Source organism: Clytia hemisphaerica, unplaced genomic scaffold (assembly GCF_902728285.1).
Source record: "Clytia hemisphaerica strain Z4C2 unplaced genomic scaffold, Clytia hemisphaerica genome assembly, whole genome shotgun sequence".
NCBI classification, from domain to species: domain Eukaryota; kingdom Metazoa; phylum Cnidaria; class Hydrozoa; order Leptothecata; family Clytiidae; genus Clytia; species Clytia hemisphaerica.
This window is the reverse complement of record NW_027103289.1, coordinates 1,066,317-1,088,158: the sequence shown is the minus strand read 5'-3', so window position 1 is coordinate 1,088,158 and position 21,842 is coordinate 1,066,317. Positions and strand designations below refer to the sequence as shown.

General features: G+C 35.0%; 2 protein-coding genes across 3 annotated transcripts in view; both read right to left on the bottom strand.

Annotated features, from left to right (window-relative positions):
* Nucleotides 1–705: 705 nt before the first annotated feature.
* Nucleotides 706–14,149, bottom strand: LOC136809762 (uncharacterized). Its single transcript, XM_067066319.1, has 15 exons — nucleotides 13,952–14,149; nucleotides 13,349–13,465; nucleotides 11,928–12,065; nucleotides 11,386–11,530; nucleotides 9,273–9,364; nucleotides 8,492–8,596; nucleotides 7,849–7,898; nucleotides 7,220–7,385; nucleotides 6,336–6,557; nucleotides 5,376–5,450; nucleotides 4,613–4,741; nucleotides 3,908–4,116; nucleotides 2,263–2,409; nucleotides 1,619–1,787; nucleotides 706–1,190 (listed from the first exon to the last, which is right to left on the bottom strand). Exons 1-15 carry the CDS (start codon nucleotides 14,013–14,015, stop codon nucleotides 1,060–1,062), a joined length of 1,959 nt encoding a protein of 652 aa, XP_066922420.1. The 5' UTR covers nucleotides 14,016–14,149; the 3' UTR covers nucleotides 706–1,059.
* A 2,923-nt stretch (nucleotides 14,150–17,072) lies between these two features.
* LOC136809639 (transmembrane protein 209-like) overlaps nucleotides 17,073–21,842 on the bottom strand; it is a 43,943-nt gene continuing 39,173 nt past the window's right edge. Inside the window, exons 13-17 of one of the 2 annotated variants that reach the window (XM_067066188.1) lie at nucleotides 20,645–20,730; nucleotides 20,054–20,168; nucleotides 18,542–18,636; nucleotides 18,010–18,083; nucleotides 17,073–17,473 (exon numbers count right to left, since the gene is read on the bottom strand). In XM_067066188.1, coding sequence (XP_066922289.1) covers nucleotides 17,416–17,473; nucleotides 18,010–18,083; nucleotides 18,542–18,636; nucleotides 20,054–20,168; nucleotides 20,645–20,730 — 428 coding nt within the window. In that variant the 3' untranslated portion in view covers nucleotides 17,073–17,415. The remainder of the gene's footprint in view (nucleotides 17,474–18,009; nucleotides 18,084–18,541; nucleotides 18,637–20,053; nucleotides 20,169–20,644; nucleotides 20,731–21,842) is intronic. The other variant, XM_067066195.1, reaches the window with a different exon arrangement.

Here is a 21,842-nt window from a genome sequence, read left to right as displayed (position 1 = left end):
ATATCTTTAAATTAAAAGCTTATTTTCTGTAAATTTTTGATGTTTGTATATTTTTCTACATTCAATTTCTAGAGCGCTCTTACAAAGCATGCATAGATCTTAATGGAATTAATGTCTCAAATTAAAAGTGATAAACTTGGCAATGATGTTGTTTATAGAAACAATAGTTCAGCCAGAAGTAGTTTCTAAGATTTGGATAATTTAGACATTTATTTGCCGCTTTTAATGAAATATCATTTAGATCCAAAGATTTCTGTAAAGCCCGAAGGGCTAGATGGAGTGTTTAAAGATTTTTCAAGCAGAAAAATGTGAATATTGCAAAAATTATTGTTGACCTAAAAAAATACGGCACACTTTTCAGCCAAAGCGCGACATTTAAATCTGTGTTTAGATCATGCTTTCTATGTAAATTATAATTGTTTTTCTACATTGTATCTTTTATTTTTTTGCGATAAATTGATTATGTATAATTTTTGTAATTTGTATATTTTTTAAAAGTTTAAAATAAATAATAAATTGAAAAACGGAAAAACAAGCTGGATGATGATTGGACCTATCTGATGTAGAGGCGAGTAGAAAATTTCAGCAAAAGTTGTAGTTTATTTTGTCTCTGATTTATATTATATTGAAATGTCAAATTTCGTTTTGAAAAACTTCGGAAAAACATTCCTTGGGAAAAAAATATTTGGAGACATTTTATTTATTGAAAGTTTAATTGCTGGTATATCTTTAATACGATGTCAAAAAATATTCATCATAAATTCGTTTATAAAAAATAAAAATGTTTAGCTAAAGTAATAAATAAATTCGTTTTGAAAATTAGTAAAAAAATATTTTGTTTCAAAAATATGTGTGAAAAAGGAAATACTGAATGAGGACTGAAAATGGGCAAAAACAAATGAAGGTATTCAAACTTGAGTTAGTTATTCCAAAGATTTTTGAAATGAAATACAATAAAAATGCTTTAAATTGAAATCATAGAAAACATACAAAATTAAAACCAAGTAAAAGATTTGTTCCAGATTGTTAAATCTACAGTACAGCACCCCAAAAAAAATCTTACCACTTTCTCAATCCAGACCCAGATAATCCATTAAAATTTGCATCTTTTCTGAACGATTTGAAACGTTGCGCTAACTTGCGCACACGATCCGCTAATCTCATGCTTCGTTTGTTCTCCTCGATAACATCTATAGAAAATAAGGAAGGATTATTAGTTTATTTTGTGGCGGTACAAATGCAAAATCTTATTTTTTGAATACTTCATTAGTAAACCAGCCCCCAGCTATAGGCTCCTTTCTGTTCGAAATACGGTGGAAAGGAAGTCTATAATCAATTTTTTTTGAAAAAAAATAAACCTTCTTACTCTACCGGGATAAAAAGGGTAGGAAAATAGATACAGTTGATACTCTCTAATTCGACGTTCTATGACTCGATACGCTCCCTTATTCAATAAAATTCAAACTCCTAGTCATCAAGAATTTCTCATAAACGATGCTCTATTATTTGATAAGCTCCCTTATTCGATGAAAATCCAATTCCCTGGAAGATCGAATTAGAAAGCGCCTACTGTATTTAACTGTCAAGAAAATAAAAAAAGCCGGTTATTTTCACTAACCTTCAGTAAAACCTTCATGTGCTTGGACATTGGCGTATGGTGGGCTGTAACTCTCCTTGCTTGTTCCGGTATAAACGGAACTCGTTGATCCAGACGGACATTTGCCGGACGTGAAAAAGAAATCATCAACGTGAAATTGATCGTCACCTTTTCTTCCTTCGATGGCAACCTGTGATGACAAAGAAAATAAGATACACTTCTTCAAAACGATACCCGTTTTTTGTTTCACTTTGATTGTTCTACTAAACCATGAACATATAAACGACTTCTATTATGTCTTTGAAGAGAGCTTCGTTGCCGCTTGTATTTCAAATTTGGTTTAAAAAATCCGACAATATTCCGTCACAATTTTATTTCTATGAATTACTTAGGTAAAAGGATTGATAGAGCTTGAACATTACTCATAATTCACAAAAGAATTATTTTCAAATTTCTTCATAAGTTAAACATATTTTAAGTTAAGCAGTGTCTTCTACAAAAACACAAATGAGATGGATGTCCAGTCATTTATATGTTCATGATAAAACACTATCCTCTCACAGACCCGATAGGACTTTTCAGCAATTTGGGACGACATTTTAGCCGATTTTTCCAGAGACTTTCTAAAGGAAAATTTTCTTTTCTCATTAAAAAAGTATACCTACCACGATATCTTGACATCTCAATTTCATTTGTACCAGATGATGTTCGTAAGCGTTGTACGTCGATGATCGTGAAACGTATCTGATGCTATCGTTATCGACATACAAGACACGATTGCGACTATCTTTGTTCAGACCGACTGCTTTCACCTGATAGGAGTGGCATGGATACAATTATCAGATATTTATAATACAGTATTTTATTCTCATTGTGGTACTCTTTTGAAGTTTTTACGACTCTTAATTGCTGTATTCCTTAGAGGGTTGGCACTTATTAGAAGGCATAGCTAATTAGAGAAAGATTTGTTTTATTTTTGAGAAATAACTTTGTAAACGGCAAATTGCCCTCCAAAAAGAAATACTTTAATGTAGACTGGAGTCGTTTATAATGCATGTAATACTAATAATAAACACAAATAATGATACGGGATTTAGTTTGTATAAACGACTGGAAGAATCCGGTGTTCCAGCCTTATAGATACCGGGCCTAGCTACGCAGAAACTTGCGTAGCGAAAAAACAATTTATCAAGCAACAACAAACTCTCAAAATAAAATCAACTCAAATGAAACATTTTTAACACACAAATCCACACACATTTTATTTTCAAGAACTTTTTTTGAGCGGGAAAAAATTTTAATTGCGATATTGACACTTTTTTTTTTTGTTTGGAGTTAGTGCACAAAGGTTTCTAGACGACTAAAATTTACTTTTTTGCTTTATTTCTAATATGTCTGAATTAGTCGTCTAGCTTGCTAGACTAACTTTAATGGGATAAACTTTCGCGGGGATTAAATTTCGCGGTTCGGCCTATCCGCGAAATTCAAAAATTTCGCGGGGACTTAATTTCGCGGATGACACTAATGGGAGACAATATTTCACGATTTTGTGCCTTTCACTGTCAAATCATGCATGTTGGTTGTTGAAATACACATTATTTGCGCCTCTTTGATGCAAGTAACCATTAAAATAGTATAATATTTTGAGAAATTTAATCCCGAGAAAGTTTATCCCATTCAGCCACGCCTTCCTTTCACTTCATTGCTTAGACTGGAGTCGTTTATAATGCGTGTAATACTAATAATAATAGTAATACGGGATTTAGTTTGTATAAACGACTGGAAGAATCCGGTGTTCCAGCCTTATAGATACAGGGGCTAGCTACGCAGAAACTTGCGTAGCGAGAAAACAATTTATCAAGCAACAACAAACTCTCAAAACGAAATCAACTCAAATGAAAAACTTTCAATACACAAATCCACACATATTTTTTTTCTCAAGAATTATTTTGAGCAGGAAAAAATTATTATTGCCATATTGACACTTTTCTTTTGTTTGGAGTTAGTGCACAAAGGTTTCTAGACGACTAAAATTGTTCCATTCATTACTTCATTTGCTTTATTTCTACTTTGTGTCGTCTAGCTTGCTAGACTATTCATTGCTTGAAGAAAGAGTCGTTGTAATAACGGTCTTTCGCAAAAGATAAAAATAATGATTTTCGATTTATCTTCCATAAAATTGATCAATTAAAAACGTCCAAGTGATATTCTACATTTCAAGTTAAAAAATTATTCACTCTCATAAATATACACAACAAAACCATTCAGGTTGGTAAAAGTTTGAAAATTCCGATTTTAAAGAAATCTTACCTTGCTAATTTTGTTTACGCCGTTTACATTACGTCTGTATCGGAAACCCAAACAATATGGGGACAAAGGACAATTATTACGACTGTAGCATGGTTTACAGCCAGTCATGTCATTTAACTCTGATCGGGAAATGTCGGCACGAATGATCGGGTACTTGAAAAAATACGGGCTATTTGGATTACCGCCGGCTTGTAGAGATGCATAGCTGTCTATTGAAGTAAGAAAATTTACGATTATGATTCAGTTTCATTGTAGTCGAGCATGCGAAATGTCTAATGCTATTTTTCATAAGAATGGTGTAAATCCATTTCATCATGGATATTCTTAACTTTTTTGGGAAAATCATCCTAAAATATTCATACAGCATTTTTAAGTTAGGATCCTAATTCATTTAGCTTGAGTAGCAAAATTCTATGATGGTGATATTCTTACATTATTCTTAACTAGTTGGCCATTTTCATCATGGACATTCTTACAAAGTATATAACTTTACTAAGGTACTCTGAACCCAAATTCATGAAACTCGTGACTTAACGTTTTTTACGGAAGTAACCCAGCTTTTGCCAGTATTGGGAAATTGAATCTAGATAAAACTGTTTAAAATTTGCCACTACTGGCAAAAACCAGAGTGTTCCCGTTGAAAACATTACATCATGAATATCATCATGAACAGATTCCTTGTGAGTTTGAAGTTTTTTTACTTACTTCCTTCACATCCACCACACGTTTTTTCACAATAATGTCGCGTATGGATTCCAACATCGTTCGATAGTTCACAGAGTCCAACTGCTTTGTAATACTCACAAACTCCTGGAGAATGTGCGTCAGCGCAACCTACAAAAAAATAATGTTTTATAAAAAAAGACAGCGCAATTTTCCCTGCAACAGTCTCATGTAAAATTCTAAAAAGGCGACCCAATAATTTCCTGCTATTTTTAAAGATTTTTTCGAAATTCTTTGTCTTTGAGAATGTCAATGGGATCTTCCAAAATTTTTTTGTACATGCAGGGTGGAGGATGTAATGGATATAGTGTCCGGGGGTGATGAAAAATCTACAAAATTTGCCTTGTTTAGGGGGGGGGCAAAACTGCGTTGTTTAGGGGTTATTAAGAATGTCCAGGGGGGGGGGGGGGTCAACTGATGCTTGTCAGAGGGGTTAGGTCCTATTGTCCCGGAGGTAAATTTCCAAAAAATGTTATATCCTCCACCCCCAACATTCAATTTTTTTCCTGGAAATGCCCAATGGAATGACTTTAGACATTTTAAAGTCATTCCTCGAGCTTAGTCTCCTCACACTTTAAAAGATTGATAGTCGTATTCATGACATGCACAATTGCAATGTCTTCCAAGGACCCAACAGCTGATTGGTTGAAATTCACGTATTGACTGATTTTACGTCATTTACAACCAATCAGCTGTTGGGTCCATGATGTAATGTAAATGAATTGGATTTCTCCGGTAGCCTCACCTTCGACTTTCCATCCTTTCAAGTAGACATCTTCGTCATTGTGATAAAGAGGGTATTTTTGATCAAACCTGGAAGCTGTACAGAGAAGAAAATAGATAGATGAATCAACAACAGTATTTTAAATGTATACCGAGTTTATCGTTTTACATCTGCAATTTGGGCTTTACTAAGCTTATTTGACGTCAATCAATACTTCGATTATCAGCCGGATTGAGAGAGAATGACATGTGAGTGAAGGTAAAGAGTCTATCACCTCAAATCTCAAGCACTTCCAGGCAGGGTGATACACTCTCTACCTTATCTCAAATAGTATATTAAATATTTAAGAATCACTATCACAATATTTTAAGGCTAAAACTTGAACCTTGGGAGACTTTGAATTTTGTTGTATGAGTTCGGAGTATAGTCTGCGACCGCAGTCGGAGGCAACCCGAAGGCCTCCTTCGTACCTTTCTACCGGAAGGTAGGGGAGGGCGCCACTCTTTCTCCCTGGATTGCTCCACTTACCCTTGATCCTTCCCTTATTTGCTGAGCATCAAGCACAGAGGCATCAAGTACCATTTTGAGAATCTTTGGTATGACCCGGCTGGGGATTGAACTCACAACCTTGCGCACCGTAGTTGGATACTCAACCAATGCACTACGGTCGCTCAAAAGTAGCTCGGGGTAGTTTCCCAAAAATATCAAAGATAAAAAGGAGACTAAAAGTGAAAGTATCTTATCATTAGGAATAATTTAAGCTAACAGGGAATATTAACACTATGTCAGTGGGCCGTGAGTTCCTGGTCTGTGACACGGGGTAGACGAAATGAGAAGCAAAATAATATGGGATTGTTCGGGAGTATTACAATAGAATTTCCTCGAGGAATTCCTAAGATATTTCTATTGTAATACTCTGAAAACAATCCCACATTGCATCGCTTTTTTAGAAAAATCAAAAACTCAGATAAGATCTACTACCTCGAAGTAAAATAGCAGGTTCAGGAGAAGTTGGTGGCTGAGTAGGTTTTGTGGTTGATGTGGTCGTTGGTTTTGTTGGTCGGATGGTCGTTGTAGTTGTTGTAGGGGTAGTTTTAGTGGTAGTTGGTTTACGAGTGGTCGTTGTCGTGGTAGTAGTGGTGGTCGTTGTTGTTGTTGTTGTAGGGGTGGTCGTCGTTGTAGTTGTTGTGGGCGTTGGTTCATCTGAAAATAGAGAAAATGGTAAGAGACTATACAAATATATATTGTTTCAAAAGTTAAGCTATTAAGGTATTAAGCTACAATATCTGGTTTATTAACGAAAAAAATAAGAATTTTTAACTTTACTGCAATGATACAATTCTTAGAGATCAGGCATGTCTGATTTCTGTCTTTTCATTCAGTAAAATTAATAAAATTTTGAATAAGTTTAACAAAAATTTCTGAATAAGTAAAGGGCAAGTAAGTTAAAAGCCTGGTTTTAATTACCTTATTTTGGGGTTATCGGAGTTCCAACCTTTGCGGACCCCCTGTTAATTAGATTTTATTCTGACCCCTACTATCGGGACCTTAAAGAAGCTGTTTGGATTCTGAGAGTACAGTTAAAAGTTTCTAACGTCGTTCAACCATGGTCCGTATAAAAAAACCCCGGTCTGCAACTTGCGTATGAGAAACTAGTTTTTGCTCGTTTTTTTTTATCACGTGATTAAATCTTAAACCAATCCCAAGAGGAATACTTGGTAACGTGATCAAAAACTGAGCAAATCGATTTTTATCTTTTGATATTAACAAAGGAAAAAGCTAAAAATAAGCTAACCTGATTGGGTTCGAGTCCAACCTCCTTTAAAACGTTACGGTAAGTAAGTGTATTACGAATATTATATTACCTTGGCATCTGAAATATAGATTTAATTCTTGTTTATCGATTTTGGAGAGGCCACCTCTACGTCCAATCACATTTTGATATTTCTCTTCCCTTGTGGTAATTGTATCTTGTCCATTGTTTGTGAAATACCTTCGCCCGTAATGCATAACACTTTCATAATCATATGGCTGTAATGAGATAACATGAAAATAATAATCTTGGTGTAATGAGATAACATGAAAATAATAACTTGGTGTAAGCATGAAAATAATAGTTTTGGTGTAATGAGATAACATGAAAATGTAATACATCTCTGCTACAGTAAAATACCAAGATATGCCAAAAAAATCATAGATCCACCCCGGAATACACTCACATAATTATACCGATGTTATAAGATAACATGAAAAAGTAGTACGGTAGCTATACTACAATATAATATTGTGATAATATACCAAATAAAAGAGAAATACAGTCAACGCTCTCTTAATCGACTTTATACTATTCAATACGCTCTATTATTCGATAATATTGAAAGTCACCGTCAACAGAAAAGAAGTTCTCATAAACGACACTTCCTTATTCGATGAAAATTCAATTCTATCCTTGAAAATCGAATTAGAGAGTTCCAACTGTGTAATTATGACTTACAGTGCCGGATGTGATGAAGTTTTCCGATTTTCGAAAATTATTCACAGCATCTATAGAAAAAATAAAGGTTATATATTTAAAATTAAATCCATTCCAGCTGGCACACAACGTTGTTTCGACGTTTTTCTAACGTTCACAACGTCCATATAACGTTAGAGAAACGTTGAAACAACGTTGTGTGCCAGTTGGAATCTTACTTTTAGACGAGATCATTGCTACGTGTTATCTGACACTCCACTGACACTGTGAAAACTTTCTTCCATCCGACAGCTAAAGCTCTGAAGGTCAGGAAGATTTTGCTGTGGTAGGTATGAATCCAAGGCTCTCGTTTTCAGGGATCGTCGGGTACAACGAAAATACGCACGGGCAAAGCCGATTAAACCACGGAAATGCCGTAAAGTAAAAATTGGTCGGTTCTGCCCCCTTCGCTGGACTTACCCAGCTGGCACACAACGCTGTTTCAACGTTCATCTAACGTTATATGGACGTTGTGAACGTTAGATAAACGTCAAAAAAACGTCGTGTGCCAGCTGGGTATATGAGTCAAATCCTTTGCATTGAAGTGTCTGACGATGCTTAGGTAAAAGTGCTCACATATTTTTTAGCCTTTAGTAGCTTATCATTCAAAATTACGATAACTTACTAGACTGGATGTTGGCAAAGTTAATGATCACATAATTATCTCTGTCTGGTCTGTTCTGCTCGTGTGTGAAACCCAGGGCATGCAAAAACTCGTGTTGGATTGTTCCTGCAATGGAGTATTAAGAAAATATGACATAATAGGTTAAAAATGTATTATGTTAATATCAGTGGTCAGAGCAAGGTTTTTCGTCTGAGTTGAAAAATTAAAGTTAGATAGCAATGAGGAGAAAAACTAAATCAATCAGTCAGAAAATACAGTGTTTATCGAAAATGCATAACTCATTAAATTTCATCATCGATAGTTGATGGGGGAGAGGGAAGAGTAGTAGGGAAAAAAGAATAGAAAGTTCCAGTTGCAAAAATCAGTTTTATTGACAATTGAATCATGCTTAATGGTGGGCATTGTTATCAATAGTGTGAAAAAAAAAACAAAGAAATATAAGGAAAAAGCCCAATTAAAATCTCCGGCCGGAAAAAGAATTTCTCTAAATCCGAATTGGCCACATTTTGGGTATTACTAATACGCATCTTTGTGCAAATAGGGTTAGGGGAGAGAATTTGAATTTCCCAGATCCTAATGACGGTTGAAAACACAGCCAATCACTGGTCACACTTTCTTAGAGAAAACGCAAGTTCCGAAATTTGGTTTTTATTTTAGTAAGTGAGGACAGCGCTAAATTCGAATTTCCCACTGTAAATCTTCCTCACAGTTGGTACCCATCCTGTATATGTCAGGGTCTCCTGTCTAAGAACGAACTGACAAATGAACGAATGCGGCTAACCTGTATGAACACATCCTCGACCAATAGAAATCTCTTGGTATGGCACATTTCCATCATATTTCTGTCTAACCATACCAATATAACTCCAACACCTAAAAATTTAATAATTGTAAAATGGTTAAATGACTAAATTCGTAAAGAAGTAGCCAAAACTTTTGATGAATCATTCAAAAGATTTTAAAAGATATTCCAGACTGATTAATGTTCAAATCTGTCTCGGTTATAATAGGTTTCGAAACATTGAATACAGCACCTGACCCCGAGAATGTAGGTGAAATTTGAATCAGACCTGAGAGATGTAGATTTGCAATAAAAAAAATATTGAATGTTTTAAACGAAATTTTGAACTACCAAAATCCTCTCCCAGGGGTTAGTTTCATTACTTTTGATAGATAGGCTAATTTTTTTGGTCCTTGAAGTTGACTCCCATTTTCGTTATAACCCCCAGAATGTAGGTTTGGTTTTATGGCTTTAAATCTAGTAATAGTAAAATGTTGATATTTTTTCGATTGAATTAATTATAACAGGAAATTTTAGAATTATTTTATGCCAAAACAATATTCTAAAGAGCTTTTGTTATTCTGAAAATTGGATTTTTTCGCTTTTTAACCCCCAGAATGTAGGTGAAAAGATTCGGTTGCTGAGAGCAAAATTCCAGTATTCATCGGAAATTTTTGTTCTCTAAGTGAAATCCATACTTTAGAAATATACTCTGACAAAAAATTAACAAAGATATTAATTTTATCGTGCTACAAATGATGAAAAGTAAAAGAAAGGACGAAAAGAAGAGACAAGAAAGTTGTTTTTATTTTGTAGGTTGAAGATTCTGTCTTAAAATATGTGAATAATGTAACAACACCCCTGCCTCACAGCCCCGGTGGAACTTTTCCCACATCGGGTCAAAAAATCTCTTCTAAATTCCCAATGGGGATAGAAATTCTATTGTTCCAAACTTAGGCAAATTTTCTGATTGGGCTGGGGGTCCCAGCGGGTCTGGGACACGTCGTAAAAGCTTTAAAAATGCCAACATTAATCATCTCTCAGGTAATACTTTCATGTTATGAAAGTACAACAAAAAAGTTTTATATAATTTGACAGACTTTTTATGTCGGGTTATTAAGGCTCCCAAATTGTAGGTCAACTAACCCCAAAAGGTAGGTCAAACGTTTTCGTTAAAATATCTAACTTAGAACAATAAATATTCAAATGGACTATTTTCCACATTTCCTTAGTTCATTAGGAATAAGAAAATACCCTATCATCATAACTTAATTCCAATAGATTTTGATTTAGAGAGGATTTATTTAAAAAATGTCTCATTTCGAGTAGTATCCAATCAACTTCGATTCAGATTTTCGCCTGAAAAAATCAATTCAAGTTAAAATTTTATGTCTATAAATAATCAGTAATATGTAACAGTATGCTCTGAAACAACTTTTTATGAAGTTGAACTATCGTTAGGGCTACCATGCTAAAAAATGTGAAACCTACATTCTCGGGGTTTAATACATTCTCGGTGTCAGGTGCTGTACATAATTACTCAGAGCACGTTCGATTCTATGAGTTAGTTCATCTAATGCTTCCAGCTCACCCAAATAGAGACTTATACGTATGCGTAATTTTGCGTTCTTTAAATCACATGTAGTTAATTCCCAGGATAAACAAATAGGAATGAATCTGTAAGAGTGGTAAATATGTCGTCCTTTGATAGTTAGGGTTAGGGTTTGTCGTTCTTTTTGTCGCTTTTTGATAGTTAAGTGTCGTTCTTTTTAGATGGTCTGAAAACGTTAGATGAACAGTCTTCTATCATACAAAATCTATAGTGAATCTTAGCAAAACACAAGGTAAAATCAAACAAAAGAATTTCCCACAGACTTTTTTAAGAACAGAAGAAGTAGTTGCTTTGGGCAAAATCGGCGTGTGTGAGGAATACACCTTTTCGAGCGTAGTCGCGCGGTCAGGCGTGTGCCTTTTTGACACATTTTTCTATTGTTTATAGGTGTGAAAAAAAGGACTGGGACATCTTTAGTGGGATAAAACGGAAAAAAATACCCGCGCGGCAATTGGCGGCTACGGTCGAAAAGGTGTATCCTTCGAAAGCCCTCTTTCTTACCCACTTAATTTTCGGACACGAATGAAATGTCGGACATTTGATACACTACGTTTCGGTACGATTGGTCCAGGGTTATTTTGACATTTGAAATAACTGTTCAATTCAAGGATGGCGTTTTTGATTATATCGATTTCATCGGTCGTAACTATGGTAAAATAAACACTGTCAAAAAAGGATATCTTGATTTTCCGCACCCTTGCAGTGTAACAGAATTAGTTAAGATTAATGAATATGAACAATAATGACTGACTAGTGAGGACTTTACTGAGAAATATTGCCCGAGATCAAGTATCGTTACTTGAATCAAGCTTGTCAGCTTAGTGTTAGAAATGAAAAAGAAAAACGTAGTTCTCGTAGTGTCCATTTTCTTTCAAAATAGCGAATGAGTCATGAATGAATGAGTCAACAAAAATGCCAAACTAGATGAGCCTCGTACCGCGATTAACTTGCACCATTTTTGATGGTGGATGTGACATAATTGTTGTGAATGTTCTCAGAATCATAACAAATCCAAGGGAGTGGGTACTAGATTGGTAACTTACATTCATTGAGGTTAATTTCATAAGGAACTTTCATTTTTCCGTTGTATTTTGAATCTCTAAGCCATTCATTGGTCGGTTGAGCGGCCCGCTTCGCTTCTCTATCTTCTTTGTTCAAGTAACGGATATCATCTTCACCGTCTAAAGAAATACATCATTTATTATTAATGTTTTATTATAAGAACAAACTATATAAAAACATAAGGCTTCGATGGCCAAAATATTAAGAACAACTTTTAAGAACATTTTAAGGCTTTGTGAACTCCAAAAGGCCCAATTCTTTAGGAAAATACACAATAATACTCAAAAAGTGGCGAAAATAAGAACATGTTAAGAACATTTTTATGTTTAAAACTCAAAAAGTTAAGAACATCCAAAGGCTTCAAAAATTTTGGATGTTCTTATAAAAAAACGTGTATGCACAACAACGCTTTCATTCATTTTGTGAAAAGTAACGGAGAATTCTACTTATGTACTTGCAGGCCTAAATCCAAAATATTCCAAAATAAAAATCAAGAATAACTAAGCATATAAGTAAAATTAAGTGACAACTCCAGTTTGGTTATCACTGTTGAATACTATAGAATTGTTTCAAGTACGTGACACATAGGACAAAAATTGCAATCCATTTTCAAAAAAAGTAGAGAAAACAATCTTTCCCATAGGAAGGGTTATCTGCTACCATTCATAATATTCATGACATAATGTTTTATTCGGAAGCACCTAATGAAGTATAAGAAGCGAATCTCTAACCTTTTTCAGGCAAGAAAAAGTAAAGCCTTAGAATATGCGCCGTATTTTTGACGATGGATAAAATCTAGAAATTCTTTTGTTTTCGAGTGATATTTTTTCGAGATTTAGCGGTAAATTTTAGTTTCAATCCGGCATTTGTGTAGCCTATAGTTTAGACGTCACGGCTTTTTTTCTACGCTGTAACGTCTATTCATGATATGCACCATTGCAATGTCTTCCATTCCACCCAATAGCTGATTGGTTCAAAGTGACGTATTGACTGATTTTACGTCACTTACAACCAATCAGCTGTTGGGTCCGTGATGTAATGTCAGAAGACATTGCAGTGGTGCATATCATGAATTCCACTTTGCGACTTTTTCGAATGTTTGGAGCCCAGGTTTTCGAGCTCTAAACATTCGATTTTTTTACGTCACCTTAAACGTTTGAAAGCTCCTGCAGTATCAAAAAAATCGAATTTGCGTCAAAACACTTGAAAGGCTTCTATTTTTCGAAAATCGTCAAAGTGGAACTCACTACGAAACGGGATGAAAAATCCCGGTTTTTGGTGAAGTACTCGCTAGCATTTGTGCAAAATTGTCTAAATCCAGAATTAGTGCCATAAGCACCCGGTCCTGTTATTTCGGGTGTTTCTCTATAAGACATTTACTTCGAAAAAGACGTGTACTTACTGTCCAGTGTGTATTCATTGGGAATTTCATTGTCATCTTTGAGGGTATTCTTCAAACGGCTGCTTGTGCTAACAACCTCTTTTAACTCATCTTCAAGGTCTTTAAGAAGCTGACTCCCTGAAAATGTGAAAAAAGTAAATGAAATAAATGAAGTGGGCTGACATCTTGGGAGAAAGTACCCTAAGAAAACGGAGGGATGAGCTGGAGTTTTTATAAGATACTTCACTAATCGGTCATTTGAAGTGATAGAGATGAAGCGTTCTTTAGAAAAAGTAAGAAAATTGTTTTATTATATGTTAACGACCAACCGAATTAAATAAGAGCTTGTAAAAACTCAAGCTAGTCCCAACGTATGTTCCTTAACGGTGTTTTTTAGACCTTCGAAATTTCAAAATAGAGGTGAACTCGAGTAAAAAAAAACACAGATAGAGGGTAGAAAATATATTGTCCAGGGTTAAATTTTAGTGTCGAGGGGGTCGAATTAATGGTCAAGGAGGGGGTGAAAAATTGAAATGTGCAAAGATAGATTTGGAAAAAATCATATATCCTCCATCCCCAATAAACGGATTATTATTGGAGACCCATTGTGTATTATTCGTATACCTTGGTTGTTGATCGATGAAACCCTCATCGCCAGAGATAGCAGTAACAATAGTTTCAGCACCATTTTGCCTTATGTGGAGCAATATTCAATTGTTGTTTGTTCCTTATTCTCTCTCACGTAATATTTAACCAGCAATCAAGCCAATATTCAAAAACGTTCTTTGCTCTTGGTGAAAGCAAAGTAAAATTGATTTGGTCATTTCTTGATTATCCATAACGTTTTTATACCTATTGTCCCACAGTAGGATTCCTCAAGTGAATCACGTACCTAAAAGCCATATCTCGTAAAGAGATTTATTGAAGGTGTTCGACGATTGGTTCATCTCTCATGTAATCTTATATAACAGCCAATCAGAACAACTGTTCTGAAAAACTACAAAAATTTCGATTCACCAAAGAATAAAATCAACATCCAGCAACCACCTATGGTTTAACAGCATATCGTAAAAGTATATAAAGTCACATCTGATTGGTCGAACGAATCCATGCATGGTTAAGGTAAGCCAATCATAGAAGTTTACGTAAAATTGTTCATTAGAGTAAGAACGATCGATTTGAGCCACTTAGCCACCCATTGGTAAGCCTGCTGGCATGCGGAAATCTAAAAAAGCTACATAGAAAAAAAGAAACAGCATAGCACATGTTAACATACACGTTTTTTATAAGAGCAAACTATATAAGAACATAAGGCTTCGATTGTCAACATCTTAACAAAAAGTTAAGAACAATTTAAGGCTTTGTGGACTCACCCGATTTCAAAGGAATATGGACAAAAATACTCAGAAAATGGTGAAAATAAGAACATGTTAAGAACATTTTTAGGCTTAAAAGTAAAAAAGTCGAGAGCATCCGAAGGCATCCAAAAATTTTGGATGTTCTTATTAAAAAATAAACGTGTAATATATTTAGTTTCCAAAGTGTTTGACACGGCGGTAATTGCATTAGCATAATTAAGAGATCAATTAAGGTAATTAGCTAACCGCTAGGAAGATTTGAACTTTGCTTTTTGATGTTTCTAGCGACCTCAGTAAGGGGTTCAGGTGACCTCATCTTTTCAGTGAGTAAACACTCTTGTTCAGGGAGTTTTAGAAGAATAAAACAAAGAATATTTTGATTACGTGGGATTATCTTGGGCGTGATGTTGATTAACCACTAAAACGCAAGCTATTTTGCTTTGAAAATCAGTGTACACGTTTTATTTTTTATTAGAACTCAGTTTATGAGAACATTGGGGCTGAAATTCGTCGAAAAATTAAGAACATCGTAAGAACATGCCCAGCCTCAGTTTGGAAAAAAATGACAAGAAACGACAATTTTTTCCTCTTTTCAAGCAGTTTTAACCGAACTTAGGGGTGGATTTTCTAAAATTGAGAGTCAAATATTGTCCAAATTTCACCAATTTTAAGTGCTCTTAATTTTGCATGATATTGTCGATTTTGAGTAGTCTGAAAAATTAAGAACGCATTTAAGAACATTTTAGGCTGAAAATTGCTAAAAAAATAAGCACATCCACGCTCAGCCAAATTTTAGGTGTTCTAATAAAAAAGACATGTATTTTATTCAAAAACAATTACTGTAAGTGTTGACGCAAATAATTCGTTTTAGATGTCATACACGTTTTTTTTTTTATAAGGAACCTTAACTTTGCTCTGAGCCTGGAGTTCCTTATTTTTACAAAGAATTTCAGTCTCAAAGTTCCTTATCGAGTTCCTTACAACATAGGAAATTTTGAACTTTTTGCCCCTTGAAAGATCAAAATTTGGTCAAATTAGTCCCAATAAGGTACATTATTTTCAAATCCACTTATTCTCAGCCTGAGCAGTTCCTTAACAATTCCTTATTATTTGAACCATTTTCAGCCTCGAGTTCCTTATAAACGTGTTCCTTATAAAAAAAAAACGTGTAGTTACGTAAATTTAAACTGTGATTTTGTTTGCGCAAGGGTCATGAAAACTTTCTAGTTATTACTGGCAACTTTCAAATCAATATTATATGTAATTCGAGTTTTAGAATATTTCAATGAGTGACTGAATAATTATCATAAGTATTCCAAGGCAAACTTAAAATCCGTAAATATAAAAAATCTTTAAAGCACCGAAAACGCTATATTGCCATAAGCCGTGTGTCCTAGCCTTGTGAATACGGGTTTAGTTAACTAGGCTATGTTGTACCCATAGTCGTTATAAAAAAGCCAAAACAATACAATACCAGAATAGGGTCATAGAACGAATGATGTAGTCAGTTAGAATTAACTAAATAATGGCCCTTGAGCTGAAAATATTTCGTACAAATATTTCTCATGAGTGCCTAGAATCCACAGAAAATTGCTGTCCCTTTTTGGGGCATTTTACGATCAGTCTGCTTTTAGCCACAATTTTTACTGAGAAGAAGAATAATTACAAATTTTGCTTTGCTTGCAGCAGATTGGTTTTTTTTGGTATTATCAATGATGTGAAGTTGTTGTAATTGTAATACAGGTGACGCTCTCTAATTCGATATTCAAGAGGAATTGGATTTTCATCGATAAAGGGAGCTAATCGAATAAAGGGGCTTCGTTTATGAGAGTTTCTTGTCGACGGGCATGTTAAATTGCATCGAATAAGGGAGCCTATCGAATAGTAGAACCTCGAATTAGAGAGCGTCAACTGTATGTTTGTTTACAAGAAGAGATACAGTTTTAGACAATTTTAGTAGTCAGTAAAAACTGTTGATGAGTAATGAAATCATTGAAAGTCAGAGAAAAACATAGTACGGTTGCAAGGGGATACAGCTTGTGTAATCCTTGGAATGCAAATCAAGCTCTCTAACCGTTTGAAACAACTAAAATTATGGACAAAATATTGAGACAACGGGGATTTCCCTGTGAAAATTTAAACACCACAAATGATTTTTAAGTGCCTTAAAACTACAGTTGGAAAGTAGAGTTTTAACTCTGAGTTTTAACATGAGACTTAAGACTGAGGAGGGCCTTAGGATCTCAGGATTTAAAAGCTCAAATTTGCTCGGATAAGGCTTGGAATATAGCCTAGACGCCACCGAACCCCTCTAAACTCGAAATATTCGATGAATGAAAGTGAAAGTTCAAAAATTAAATCTAAATGTTATTTCTACCGAATAGAAGTTCTTGTTTGTTATCAATGTTCTTTAAAAAGATAAAAAGCGTTGTTTTTAACACAACGTGTACTTTTGCTAAAAATGCGAAAAAAAAGTCTTTAAATTTATGTACTTCACAGTCCAAAAGTTTCTGGACTATTTCCTTGAATAGCAAGTATACTTCAAAAACCACCTTTAGCTTTGGGTCAATGGCTCTAATGTGCTAGGTTGAATCCTAGAGATAATCTTCGCATGTTACCAGCCTTTTTGAGTTCATATCCTATTTACTGTATTTATTCTGTCCTTCCATCGGGGTGTTCCGCGAATGTTGTTTGAATGTTAGTTGAATGTGTTATTGGTGAGATTTCTTTTTACTGTTTTTCGAGAATCCATAGTAAGTTGATACCAGACATCCCAAGATTAACTCTCCTACAAAACACAAAACAGAGATTGATGTAGAATCTCAATTCTTACAACAACATCGAAAATTCTAGGAAGAAATTTTGTGGCAATCTGATGTGGCGGTTTAAGGATATTTTAAGCCAAGAATCTTCCTTAAAAGAGCAAGAAAATTAAAAAAAAAAATTTTTAAACGCTAAAATAGCACAAATTTTAAATATATGCGAACCAATTTAAATTTGGCGGACGGCGAAAAAAATAATTTTGCCGGAAAGTTAACTCGGCGGATTTTGAGTGAAACCCGCAAAATTCGCCAAAATTTCTTCCTTTTTAAGATAGGTTAAATGTGAAAGACAAATTCCGTGAGAGCAGGAGTACAGCAAAGTGGAGTATCTTTAACTCGGACGTCCCCTTATCTTGAACAAGTTTTATGGTCCCTTCAGTTAACAGTGCCTTATAAACCTTACTCTATAACTCGAAATTTCCTCAACTCGAACAAAATTTGTGTCCCCCCACTGTCTGTTTTTAAATAAATTTTTCTGTTACCAGCGAAGTACTCGACTTACTCAATCATCCCGTGGAAGTTTCGTTTTGCGTAATACAAAAACACCACGATCGCCACGAACAAATTGTTCCGCCCCTAGAAAGAAAAAGTAAATGGTATTCGACTGAGTGAATTGACATCTAGTACCATAAAATACATCAAATCGTTCGGTTGCCTAGTTCTGAAATTTTGCAAACTGATATTACATCAAAATTAGGAATTTATGGATGAGAGGTAAAATTCTAAAACCTTTGGCTGCCCTTAAAAATAATCTATTTTACGCCATTTCCCGGGTTCATCGTGATGCTCATGACGTTATTTTTTTTTTGGAGGCATTACGTAATAAATATCATGAATTACTAGATATTCCCCATTAGCGGGGTTTATCGTGAAGCTCACGACGTAATGCTTTCTACGGAAACACCTCGACTTATGCCAGTAGTGGCAAATTTAAGCTAGAGAAAAATTGTTTAAAATTTGCCAGAACTGGCGAAAACCGAAGTGTTTCCATAGAAAACATTAACGTAATAAATATCATGAATTACTGGGCTTACCTTAGGGAGTTCGCATGTTTGATCTTCTAACAGTACTTTGAAATGTGGTTTACGCGTTCGTGATTGGTAGATACATAGTTCACTCTTCCGTTCTTCTGAAACAATGAATTGCATTCATAAAATGCATGACATACTGTTTTTTTTTACGGAAGCAACCAAAATAGCCCACGTTTTGCCACTAGTTTTATTGTTTAAATTTACAATTGGTGGTAAACACCTAAAATATCTTATATAAAACACTAGATAGAGCTACTCTGTATTTCCCAAGTAACGGAACGAGAAGCAAAACAATGCGCCATCTTTACTGAAAGTAGGTCACAGTTCGGTACCGGCAACTTGTTCAACCAAGCAAAAAAACTGAATGGCGCGAAGCGACGAGGCAAATGATAGGCTTGATCGATCAAAATGCCGGCACCGAACTATCAAAGATGGCAGATTATTTCGATTTAAATAGGAACGGAGTAGCTCTACCTAATGTTTTATATAGATGTCCGGAATTCAATTTCGCGGTTCATAACTCAAAATTCGGAAGTTTCCCGGAATCTAATTTCGTGGTTGTGAGAATTTTTTGTTTCATAATCTTCTAAGGGTAATTCATAATATTCTAAGGGTAATTATATTTGCCCTAAAAAGTCCAATTTTAAGGGCAATTTTTCAAAACCTCAAAATAATTGTGTTTCGCGGAATTGAATTTCGCGGATTTGTCAAAAAGCCACGAAATCGAGGATCCTCAGGCATCGTTAACGAAATTAAATTCCGAATTGAATTTAAAAAGATCTTGTGAAATATTTTTAAGCATTTTTTCAAAGGAATGCCAAAGACTACTTTTGATTTGATTCCACTAAAGTATCCACCAAGTTTGAGGCTTTTAATGGACGCTTCTAGACTTTTTTTGTATTAAAGTAATGTTCTTCGTTTTCAGTGTTTGAACCATGCCTTCTGGCGATTCAGTACCTGGTTATTATTATTATACCCCTGTCTCACAGCCCCGATGGAGCTTTTTTCCACAGTGGGGATGAAAATTTATCGACATCCCAATGGAGACATTTAATGGACATCCCAATTCTTTTCCCCACTGAATTTCAAAATGAGGATCAAAACAATGCAAACTTTCCAGAGGAGTTGATATTGTAGAGTATTTCTCCCAACGGGGACGAAATTATAGCCAATTGTCGAGTGGGTAGGGGTCCCAACGGGTCTGTGACACAGGGGTGTATTAATAAAGTAAAATTTTTCGAAAAGTAAAATCAGCCATGGTACTCGAGTAAGAAAAGCCTAGTTAATTTACATAGAGAAGATCATAAGGTCAAATGGTTATGGTCACGGAAAAAATATTCCAAAGACTACATAATTATTTAGGGAACCTAGACAAGGTTCCATACAATACAAAATGATGGTATAGAAATGTGGTTCCATTTTCAGAAATTAAGAATCTAAGATTTTCTGCAAAAAAATAATTTGCCAAATTTAAACAACTTCAGGTAATATAAAATCATCGAATTTTTATCATACCTGGCTTGATTGGTGTTTTGATAAAATGCAGACCGGAAAAACTTTTGCCATCAGCGTATCGTGGATTGGAAGGAAGATGTGTGTCCAAATAAGTGCAGAATAAATGGATGATAATCTGAGAGAGAGAGAATGTAGAAAGATTTACAGTTGACTCTCTCAGTAAGAAAAAAAAAGACACTTTATTGATTCTGTCACTGGCAGTTTCATTGCCACCTTGGCGACAATCTTCAGGCAACTAAGGCACTTTTTGATTCTGCTACTGGCAGTTTCATTGCCACCTTGGCGACAATCTTCAGGCAACTAAGACACTTGTTTATTCTGCTACTGGCAGTTTCATGCCACTTTGGTGACAATCTTCAGGCAACTAAAAAATATACGTTGCACTATCTATGTTGTGGTGGAAAAAGAACTTGACAGTTGACTCTCTCTAAATCGATCTTTACGGGACAAAATATTTTCTTCAAGGTAGAGAAAGATTCGAATTACTTTTGGTCAGAAAAGGTAATAAAACACTTTTTAATGTCCAGGACCTTAATGCTCAGACAGGACTACACTAAATACAGCGAGAGTGAAATGCAACAAATATCTCACCTCAGCATCTGTAGGGAGATCACTGTTCCATGGTTTTCCTTTGTAATTGCCACCGTTATCCCACTTGTAAAGCCTCAAACATCCACCTGTCATGACAAAAATAAAACTGTTAAAATAGAGCTAGATAGTTAGTTTTTATTCAGAATCTAAATAAATAACCCGGCACACTGAAAAAAAGCTTTCCGGCGATCCCAAATATGACTGTTTTTCCATTCTATTGTAGAGATGTTTCCTCCGTAAAAACCTTGACTGCATTTCCCGGCCATGCTGAAATTAAATTTTCAAAATTCCCACTGTCACTTAACCTCAGCCCCTCCTGATTGTAAACATCTTTTAGTGGTTAGTTCAACCAATCGAAACGCGTTCAACGCCGCAATGTTTGACATCTCGCACTAAGATTTAGTTTTGAAAATCACAAAATCAAGGAGAAATGATCAACTGTGCCGAACAGTTCCTGGTTTACTACACATTGGGGGTAAAAAGAATTGCTTAGGTTCACGGTACCGTTTTTCATTCAGCTGTTGGATGAGCTTTGAACGTGCTTTTAAAGGACAATGATTACTCGACCCTTTCATTTTAAAGTAAAAGACAAAATGGTTTTGCAAAATTACCAAACTGGTCAGATCACAACATTTTCGTGCGAGATTGGTGCCCCCTGCCTCCCTGCTCACTGAGCTTTATATAGACCCTGGAGGCAGATTCTCGCAAGTAAAATCTTTTAATAGGAGTTATTTTGAAAGTAGTACACTCAAGGTAGCACTACTCATTAGCACTGTAAAAGCATCGAGAGCACTAGATCTACTTTTCCTTGAATACTTATGATGATGTAACGCCGTTTGTCGTCAATTCTTAACACTGCAATGGCTTCTTTGTAGGTACCGCTTTAGGTGGTCATCGACCCTAAAAGGCTCTTTTATTAAAAACACTATTCTGTAAAGTTATTGAAACATTTTTTGGTATAAATTGATACTATATAACGAAAATAAAAAATTTCAATTTTTTTTTCAAAATTGCGCCCTGTAGCTAGGGGCTACAGCCCCGGCAACCCCGAAAAAATGGAAACTTTGCAACATTTTTTCTCAAGATAGCTTTAGAGTTAGAAGTTGAAACTTGGCAGGATTGTTCCTTGGATGAAACTCTATGAAATGAATGAAAATTTCTTTCCTACATAACAACGGTTGCTATGGTAACTGGGAAA